Source organism: Piliocolobus tephrosceles, chromosome 3 (assembly GCF_002776525.5).
Source record: "Piliocolobus tephrosceles isolate RC106 chromosome 3, ASM277652v3, whole genome shotgun sequence".
NCBI classification, from domain to species: domain Eukaryota; kingdom Metazoa; phylum Chordata; class Mammalia; order Primates; family Cercopithecidae; genus Piliocolobus; species Piliocolobus tephrosceles.
Genome location: NC_045436.1, coordinates 170213933 through 170224703, shown reverse-complemented (window position 1 = coordinate 170224703; position 10771 = coordinate 170213933). Strand labels below are relative to the sequence as shown.

At 41.8% G+C, this 10771-nt stretch overlaps 1 protein-coding gene across 4 annotated transcripts in view; it reads right to left on the bottom strand.

The window, feature by feature from the left end:
- The window catches only part of FBXL5 (F-box and leucine rich repeat protein 5), a 46515-nt gene extending 36144 nt beyond the window's left edge, over window positions 1-10371 (bottom strand). The window contains exon 1 of one of the 4 annotated variants that reach the window (XM_023206935.1): window positions 10214-10371. Coding sequence is in view for 2 of the 4 variants with exons in the window: in XM_023206933.1 (XP_023062701.1) it covers window positions 5693-5776 (84 nt within the window). In the remaining 2 variants the exon portion in view is untranslated. Of the gene's footprint in view, window positions 1-5692; window positions 5897-10213 lie in introns of those variants that run through there. The other 3 variants (XM_023206936.1, XM_023206933.1, XM_023206934.1) reach the window with 3 other exon arrangements.
- Between the last annotated feature and the right edge of the window lie 400 nt (window positions 10372-10771).

Sequence of the window (10771 nt, the reverse complement as noted above, 5' to 3'; positions counted from 1 at the left end):
GGACTGTGGGAACTCCGTGGGAGAGCCCCAGAGGCCGACAGACTTCTCCCTCACACCTTAGGTTACCAAAATAAACTTGCAGTTTTGCTCCTACACTTGCTTACCCGCTGGTTCTTTTGTGCTCCCTCTGGTGGTCTTAGAAAAACAAATCAATATAGACTTTATAGAGGAAAAAAACCTGGACACTAATAATTTCTGGGACATACTGAAGCCAAAGATGTGTGAGAAATTACCCTAGTGTTGTTATATATTTAATTATTAAAACAATCTAAAGAGTAGGTATTAAAATCCTCATTTTACAGTCTAACAAACAGGCTCAGGAAAAAAATTTACCCCACATCATACAACTAGTAAACAACAAAACCAAGACCAAGTCCCTAAAACTCTAACATCTATGACTTTTCTACAGATACAATGTTAGTCCCATTAATAAAGTTATCTTTTCAGATCCAAGAGAGTAAATTGTTAGAAAGAACATTTGCTCCAAAACAACAGTTCTCACCAAGGCAGTAATTTTGCCACCCCCCTATCCATCCCCCAGAGATAAAAGGCAAAATCTGGAGGCAGTTTTGGTTGTCACCACTGGAAACGTACTACTGACACCTAGTGGATAAAAGTCAAGGATGTGGCTAAACAGCCTACAACGCACAGGACAGCCCCCATAAAAAAGACGCATCTACCTCAAAACGTCAACAGTGCTTTGGTTAAGAAATGTTGCTCTAGAAAACTGTTTTTCAAACACTGTTAACCATGATCTTTAGTATGAAATATAGTGCAATCCAGATTCACACCCACCACAAACACTCACATTTCAGGGAACAGTATTTCCCTCTCTAATCTGTGATGTACTCTAATACTTACTTTTCCATTTAAATTTTTAATGCTGTTCCTGATCCACAAAAGAAATTTATGACCTACTACTAATAGGTCACAGGTCACATTTTGAAGAGCACTCTTCTACAGTAAAATATAAAGGTTCCTATGATCTATCAAGTTATATACTCTGATGCCTCACAAATTCAACAAATAACTTATATACATAAAAGGACACACATAATTAACAAATAGTAACATGGTATCTTCCACATTTTAAAAGGATTTATAACTGACTTTCTTTTTTTTTTTTTTTTTGAGACAGCATCTTGCTCTATCGCCCAGGTTGGATTGCAATGGCATAATCTCAGCCTGCTGCAATCTCTGCCTCCTGGATTCCAGCAATTCTGCCTTAGCCTCCCGTGTAGCTGGGATTACAGGACCCCACCACCACGCCCGGCTAATTTTTGTATTTTTTGTAGAGACGAGGTTTCACCATTCTGGCCAGGCTGGTCTTGAACTCCTGACTTCATGATCCACCTGCCCTGGCCTCCCAAAGTGCTGGGATACAGGCATGAGCCACTGCGCCCAACCTATAACTGACTTTCTGTCTCAGACATTCTACAGTGATAAATCAAGTATTACAGCCTGGTTTCAAACTGATTCTCAAAAGTGGTATGTCACTTAAAACCAATACAACAGCACATTCAAAAATAGATAAGAAAATGGCATAACAAAAACACCAATATTATTCACCCAAATACATTTTTACTTTGTCTACTCACTCAGACAATGCTTTAATTTAATCAAGGGAGACTTATACTCAGTGAAGAAACCTTAGTAAGTATCTGATCAAATTTACAGATGGAAAAAATGACCCACAGGTAAACTGTTCTGCATAAAATCATAGAGCTCCCAATAAGTAGCCGAACTAGTAAGGTAATGCAAAACCCATGGGCTTCTGAAGGGGAAAAAAAATCCTAAGATTACAACTGAGGCTCTACTAATTACTAGTTGAATGAGTTGGGTAAGTTACTTAACCATTAAGGCTATTTCCTCAACTTTAAATGAAGGATAATATTTGTCTTAGGGTAGTTCTTGTGAAGATTAAAAGAAACAATGTAGACATGTAGTAAGAACCCATTAAATTCCCTTTTACTTCTTCCACAGCTCTCAATTCGGTATTTTCTCCACTAAGCCAATCTTCTCAAATGCCAGTCAATAAATTGTTACAGGTATGCAGAAAAATGGGTGGGGGGTCAAGGGGGTGGGGAAGGAAAACTGACCATAAAGTTATACTCACTCATTTTTTAAAAAAAGAATATATCCAAATTACTCTACGCTTCTTCCCACTTAAGAATTTTGGGTGACAAAATGTCCTATATGTATAAATATATTAAATCCTTTAATAAAAGTAAACAGCACTTTTAATACCCTTACCTGAAAAATCTGGGCACGCCTTAAGGTTTCCATTACTTGAGCTTTTAATAACTGGTTTATATATAAGCCTGGGAATCTCTGAACTAACCACATCCTTACAACCACAGCCTACTCTTCTCTCAGAAATCAATTCAAAGAGACCACTCCTGACACTTTAATGTGGAACTGACCATATAACTCCCTTTGCTCCCACTATACCATATTTGGACTTCCATCCTAGCATAGATATTATTACATACTGGACTGTAAACTTTTTGAGAGTAGATACCACATGTCACATTGCCAACATCTTTCTGTAGTACAAGCTACTACAGAGTAGACGGTAGAAACTCCAATGCTCACTGACAGAATTAATGGCGTTAACCTTGGAGAACTGGAGAAAAGACTGATAAATTGAAGTAAAATGGAAAAAGGATGTCATTCAATATAAATATTTACTAACATCATCCCAGTCTGAAAGGTCAGTGAATTAGCAGATTTCTTAGCAGATTGTTCCCCAGAAAATAAACTACTATGGTTTAATATAAAGAAAATTAAACTAGGAATCCTAACAATGACTTGAGTTTCCATCCAGATCTACCACTAGCTGCTTATGTAACCTTGGCCTAGCTAATCTAGGCCTGTTAAGTCCCCAGTAATAAAACAGAAATACTTGGTCTTTACGTAACTCAAAGCACTGTTGTCTGGATAACAAAGGTTGAAAAACCTTTCCATAAAACTTTTTACAAATGTAAAAAGAAATCTATGGGCAAAGTATTAAATCAGGTATTAGAGAGCAATATTTAAAATGGTCTAAGACATACATCTATCAGCTTTTGAAAATTTGTTTTATTTTCTTATCCTATTCAACTTTCTACCTAAAAAATAAGTAGACTAAGATAACTTTGGAATACATTATACTAACTAGTTTAAGCATATAAGTGGTTTACTTGATCCTAGTAAATAAATGGATGCTTCTAAAATACATTGTACTTGAGAAGTTCAGTACTGAAAATAGTAACTGACTTCTTTATAATAACTGGGCATTCAGAGCCCAAATTTGGACTACAGTGAAATAACTATTTTATACCTTTTTAGTTTGAGCATAAAAACTAGTTCTCATTTGGTATAGTTTTATTGTAAACTGTGTTTGGTGGGATATCCTTGGTCTATACAACCAAAGGATAATGGCAAAAGGTGAGATGATAAATGAATAAAAACAAACAAAGTACTCTTCCTTTAATTCCTTTAAGATTACTGAGCCATTATAAAATAATTATTTTCCACTCTAGCTCCCAAAGGACATCCTAAGAGAGATTTCCATTGGCTATCAGTATCAAGAAGAAATCTGGATGTAAAATTCCTATGCAGTTTTTTTTTCCCAAATCGCCTCAGTCTCATTTCAGAAAATTGGACTTTCAATCTTCTTCATAAACATATACAACAATCTCATTAACTATATCTAATCAATTCAGAATTGGTAATAATTTTGACTTACACTATGTCAAATTGAAAATGCTTTATTAAACTAGTTATGCAAATAGGAACATTACTGAAAAGAATCTTACTTGACTCAGATATTGTGTAAAACAGCAACTGCATTTTCAAAATTTTTTCAAATATTCTCAACCACCAGGAAGAGACAGAAAAAGAGTGACTAGCTTGTTGAAAATTTTAAAATAAGGCTGGTTAGCCTAGTCTGCAAGTAAATTAAATTGTGATTCTTTATTTTGGGAGGTCACAATCATCTGGAAATCGATGAAAGCTACAAACCCCCTAGGAAAATGCGCACATGCAAAAAATTCTCCATATAATTTCAATTGATTCTAGGGTACCTCTCCACAGTTCAAACTGGAGAGAAAACTTGGATTCTGTCAGTCTCAACTTCCACTTTCGATTGAGACCAATTTTTTTCTTTCCTGCCATTAAAGAATGGTGTCTGAATGAACCAAATTCAAAAACACGACAATACTGCTAACTAAAAAATTCAGGGATATACCCTTTCGATTAATGGCTTAACCATTCCTCATGCTTCTCCTAGATAAGTGGTTCTCACCCTCAGCTGCATACTGCACTCAACTGGAGAGCTTTAATCATCTATACCTGATGTCTGGGTGAAATCCTAATTTTAGTCACATAAACATCAAGATTTCTAACAGTTTTTAGGTTAAGGCTAATAAGCAAGCATCCGAGGTTGCAAACCACTGTCCTAGACAGTCCTGGTGTTTCCAACTACGTGTGAATTAGGGTATTTCTAAATTTTCAGAATGGAGGGAGGGAGAAGATGGAGTGCTAAGATTTGAAATTCAACGTCACTGCTTTAAATTGCTGGTCTTGAGTGTGGCCTAGCAGTGAACACCCTGGGCATTCTCCAATCACCTAGCTGAACTATGAAACACCCCTCTTTTCTGTAGACAATGGTTCTGCATAATGCTATGCAATTTCTGAGAATTCCTAAAAGTTGATTTCTATGCTTAAACAGTAGTCATCTGAATGCTTTATGTAGTTGGCTTATTTCCACAAGAAACGGGACTGCCTGAGGTTTGCAGATACCCATGTGACTTTCCCCAACATAAACCGACAAATACGTGGAATGTTAAATACTGTTTTAAAATCATTAGCAAAGGGCCCTGAACCATCTCCACAAAAGTGCCTCTTCAGCTTATGCTGCACCAATTATGAGCCCAAAATGGTTCTCACAGTTAAACCAACTTTTCCCGAGGCCTCCTTTATTCGAGCTTATGTAAAGAATTCCAAGAATTGCTGTCTTATAACAAAATCTACATCTAGTAAGTGGTCAAGGCAATAAAAGTTGCAAAGAAAACGATAACGACATATGAAGAGTGAAGGTTCCTCAGTTCTAAACTTGGCTTTTCCCCCAAATCAAACCAGTGAAAAAAGCTAGGGGTAAAAGGAACCCGGTAGCTGGGAGACGCTGCAGTTCCAGCCAGGAAGCCAGCGAGAGATTCAGAGGATGGGTGGGTGTCTGCACGGAGAGCCCCGAACAGGCCCGGGGGAGTGACGGAGCACGGGAACAACTGCTCGGTGCGGATGGGAGTCCACCGCAGGTGGCCGGCCGGGGCACCCAGGGCTTCGGGGAGGTAGGGCCGCTCTCCTTAGAGGCAGCAGCGGGAAGCCCAGGGCGGCGGTGCGGCCGGCGCGAGGGCGGCCAGTGACCCCGGCAGCGCCCCTCCTCAGGCGCCAGGCCCTCGGCAGGGGACGCCGCCCGCCCCGAGAGCACGTCCGAGGCGGCGGCCAGGGGGGAGGCCGGCTCTGCGAGGGCCCCGCAGCGGGCAGGGAGGCTGCGGGAACGGGCGGCGCTGACAGCTGCGCAGGCGGCTACTCGTGCGGCGACGGCACGGGGCTGCGGGCGCGGCACAGGCCAGGCCGCCCCAGTAACCCAGCCAGCTCCCCATCGCCGCCCGCACCGCCCACAGCAGGAGGCTCGGCGCTCCGTTACCTTGTCGCAGTAGAGCCCCACCAGCTGCTTCATCCGCCAGTGTGGGGCGGTGAAGACGTCCACTTCTTCAGGGAAGGGCGCCATCGCCACTGCCTCAGCCTCCGCCTCAGCAGCCGCGGCCGCCGCCTCTCCATAGACACCCTCGCCGCGGGGCAGAGGCGGCGCGCCCCCTTGCGCATGCGCCCGCCCCGTCGGCGCGCGCGCTCGGTCAGCCTGGCCGGCGGGGACGCGGGGGCGCGCAGGCCGCCGCCATGCGGTCCCTGCGGCCCACGTGACCGCGCGCAGAGGCTGGCGGCTTCTGCCTGCTGCCCCGATTCTTTTCGTTTCTTGTCCTCTTCCTATGCAGCAGAAAGAACCCAAACCTTTCCCCTGTCTCTTTCACTACATGAAAGCACAGTATCTGAGAGTAGGGGAAAGTCGTTTCAGTGGCGCTCTCGGCGCTTCTCCCATTTCTGCCCAGCCCACCAGGCCTTGAGGAGAGGCAGCCAAGCACAATGGCCGACGCCTGCTTGGCCTGGGTGACCAATGCGTCTGTCCGGGACCTCCAGAGCTACCCTTTGCCTCCCTGCGATTGGCCCGTGCCAGACTTTTTCTGGGGCCAAGTGCAGACCACCCCGCCCGCCAGTCAAAGGTCGGACCTGGCTCCTGCCCAGCGGTTGGTGAACCAGGGCTGCGGGCTCTGAGAGCTTCGGTCCCGGGCGGCAGCCCACCGCGGGCACTGGGCCTGGGTGCGAGGGGCGGGGCAGAGACCGCGAGAGAGAGACCTGGTGGAATTCGGAAGTCTCAACGCGGGGAAAAACAGTATCTGGGGATCCAGGTGCGGAAATGCACCTCAAGTGCTGGAACGCGGGTCAGGGATAGGCCCGACGGACCTTGGGGGTGGGGAAGAACGGTGAATAATGGAAGGTTAGTGCCGTAAAGAACCTTGGTACAAATCCCGCCATTTTAAGCGGAGGTTCGGAGAGAAAACAAGATCACTAAGCCAGGGAAATGTCTGTCTCTTCCCCGTAAATAGCCTGGCCCTCGCCACAGACCTCCTGGAGACCCTGTTCTCTGCTGACGCTTGTCAGTCTTAGATTGGTTGGCTGGAGTACTGCTGGGCAGATAGAGAAACAGGAGAAAACAGGGAAGCCTGAGAACCTTGGGAGGAATTGTTATTTGCTTAATGGCCAGAACCTCCAGGAGGGCAAGAACCAGATACGCTGTGTTGACCCTTGTTCTCTGTTATCTATCACAGTTGCAAGACAACATGGGGATAAGTAAATATTCAACAAATAATGGAGTAGGAGGTGAGAAAGAACTTTGCAGTGGAATGCACCCTATTTAGTTCTAATCTTATCTTACTATATGCTATTCTAGACAGTGTAAACAGTGGTTAAACCACAGACTCTGGAAATGAAGTTAAGATTCCTGGTTTCGCCAGACACTAGCTATACAACCATTAACAAGCTATATGACCTCTTTGTGCCTCAGTTTGTTCTTACATGAAATGAGGCTAGTAATACCTACCTCAGAATCTTTATGAGCATTGAGTTTATATATTTGAAGCACTTATAATAATACCGTCTGTAAGTTATTAATACTTTTTAAAAGCAACTCTATGAGGTAGTGCTGCAGGAAATTAGGTCTTCAAGACGTTCTAGTAATTGTCTAGGGTCCCAGAAATTAGTAAGTGAAAAATCTGGTCATATAAATCTGGATTTGACAATACCCCCACAGGCATTGCATTAGTTGGGATACAGAGGTGGCTTATACACAGTGTGTCTTAAGAAGCAGGAATAATGCTTAATAGAATAATAAAGTCCTTCATAAAGATATTGACTCATTTCTCTCTTCCTCCTTCTCCCTTTCACCCTGTTTCTCGCTCTTTCTCTGTTCTTTCCCCAGAACTTTGCCTCTATATTTTTTAATAACCCGCAGAGAGCATTTTCTTATTTACCCTCTATTTCTTTACCTCATGCTAATCTTTCACTCCAGCTATCTTGGAATGAAGAATCAGACCTCAGGTTAACCAGTTATATAGAGAAATGAACTCCATGAGAACATGCACTTTGTTTTATCCTCAGCACTTAGAATGATGTCTGTCATAAAGTGAGTATGCAGTAAATACTTGTTGGAAAAAAGAATGAGGATAGTTCATAGCACTGTGTAATTTCCTCATTTTTACTAACGTTTAATAGGCTATGTTGTGTTCTCCAATCAACTGTTTGTGTTTGTGCTGTTCACTAGTGTATCCATCTCTAGAACCAGACACATTAAAAAGGTATTTGGCAACAACAACAAAAGAAGCCCATCCACACAGTTTCACTGTCACCCAGATTTGAAGCTCTATATTCAGCTGAAAAGTAATAGCAGCCAGTTTGGACACTGGCCATTTCAAGGAATTTATTTTAGATGACAAAAAGAAAGAAAGAAAGTGATTTTAAAAATAAGCCCGGTGAGTAATTTTTCCCATGGAAAGCTGTTAACATTAGCTCCATACACTGAATGATATAGCAATTAATCACCTGATATATCCAAAATAAATGACTGACTTATACTGAACTTTAGCTCTAGAGAGGTCATTGATCGATGTAGCATCATTACCACAGGTTACTGCAACTACAGCAGATTGGAACATTTATAAAGGCTAAGGTTGTCATTTTACCTCTCTTTGAGACCTCTTTGGATATATGACAGCAGATAATTCCAACAGACCATCTAGTAGTTGACCACCACAAGAAGTCTGAATAAGGCATGTGAACAGAGCAGTGAAAACCCACATTGTAGAATGACTGGTAGAATTGGTCATTTCTCTTACCTACTCTTACTCTCTCTCTGGCAACCTAAGAATATAACTTCTTCTGTTATCAATAGGCCTCTTCTATAGTAGTTTCCAAGCCTAATTTGGGAACCCTGGAAAGGGTTACTGGCCAGGGAAGGTCAATTCTAAGGTATTTAACTCCATTTATTTGAGTATGTGACACACCACTTTCCCCAATAGCGGATTAGTTGTGAAAATAAGCAATGAAAGAATGTTTCCATTTTGACCCAGCTGGAATCATAGTCCTCTCTCAGTACCAGAGTTGATCCTTACTGTCCATTAAAATAGTCAATCAACAACTGCTGCAGTCAGCTAAGATGATTTAGGAATTGCTGTTCCTAAATTTGAATGTTTGAATGTTTATCCTTTCCAAAACTCAGGCTGAAACTTAATCCCCAATAAGGCAGTATTAAGAAGTGGGGACTTTAAGGGGTGATTGGGTCATGAAAGTTCTGCCCTCATGAATGGCTTAATTCATTCATGGATTACAGGACTCATGGGTTATCATAGGAGTGGGACTGGTGGCTTTACAAGAGGAAGAAAGACCTGTGCCAGCATGCTCAGTCCCTCGCCATGTGATGTCCTACACTGCCTTGGGACTCTGCAGAGTCGCCACCAGAAAGAAGGCCCTCATCAGATGCAGCCCCTCGACCATGGACTCCTCAGCCCCACGCTGTAAGAAATAAATTCTTTTTCTTTATAAATTACCTAGTTTCAGGTATTCTGTTATAAGCAACAGAAAACGGACTAAGATGGGCACATATAGGATGGTCTTAATCAACTTTCTCGATAGCGACAGAGGGCTTTCTGGTGGAAGTGGCCCTTAAGCTCAGCATTAAATATTCAGAAAAATTATCCATCTGGGACTCCAGAAACTTAATTTTCTCATATTCAGCATTAAATTGGACACCCACTATGCAGCAGGAGCTTGAGATACAAAGTTGAATAAATCCAGATTACTGTTCTTGGAAATCTCCCAGCTTTTAGATTCAAAGTTTCATACTATCCACCCCATCCTGAATGAGCTGCAGTGATCAATGTTTCTTCCTCATTAATTCCAGTCCCTCCTGTGCTTTAACTAAATATATTTAATGACAAAAAATCAGAAGAATGTCATAAATGAAAAGGTATCCAGTAAAATAATTTCTTAGCCATTTTAAGTACCTGACATTATGTAATAATGCTTATCTACATTCCCTGAACAAGTAGTAGACATACGTAGCAAGCATAAAATATTTCTTGCTGCATGAATGATAATTCGAAAAGTTTTTACAAACCAAAATACTCCTGTTATTCAGGATTATACATACATGGTTTTTAAGGAAAACTAACCCAAACAAGCTGTATTTAACGTCCTTCTTACTTTCAACAATTGTTACCCTCCTTTAAAGGGTTCTCATTTTGACCTCATAAGCAAAACTTGATTCCTAAACTGGGTACTGGGTGAGATTCAGCTCTGGGAACCTCTTTACTCAGATTTCCAATTCCTTCTACCAGGAGAATGTGAGCTGCACCACAAACTACGTTAACTGTCCAAATATAGAGTAGTCCCATTCCTTAGATCTCCTTTTGAAGAGAAGTTTAAATAATGCTAAAACCATAGTTTCTTTCATTTTAAATCTGGAGATATAATGTGTATAGTGGTCCATAAAGTTTCCTTGCAAAATTCAGACAGAGATGAGCCTTCCATTTCCCAAATATACCTTTGTGTCACCTACCTTGTGTCATTTACCTCTTAGTAAATATTGCCAAGTGAACACCAAGATCTTGATTTTCAGTCAAAGGCTCTATTATGGGCTGAGTTGTAGGGAGAAAGAATGGTTCCATGTGTATGACCTGAGGGAAAGGTGGCTACTCTGAAGGACAACTTGACTCAGCTGTTTGCACCATGTAGTGAGAAAAGTATCACAAGTTTCTGGAATGGAAAGAAATGATAAGTTTCCTGTAAAGTGTCAGAGTTACATTCATTGTAATGATGAAATCTGGCAGGGAATTGCTTAATCCCTGCCTACAGAGAGGAAAAAAAAAGTATTAGGAAAGTATCAGTTCTGTTTCCTTCCTCCCTACCTTTGACTTTTTTTTTTTTTTTTTTCTTTTTTAGGAGGGTTTCAGTCTGTCACCCAGGCTGGAGTGCAGTAGCACAATCATAGCTTACTGCAGCCTCAAACTCCTAGGCTCAAATGATCCTCTTTTCTCAGCTCCAGAATAGCTAAGACTACAGGCATGTGCCACCACACCAGGCTAATTTTTTATTTTTATTTTTTGTAGAGGTGCGG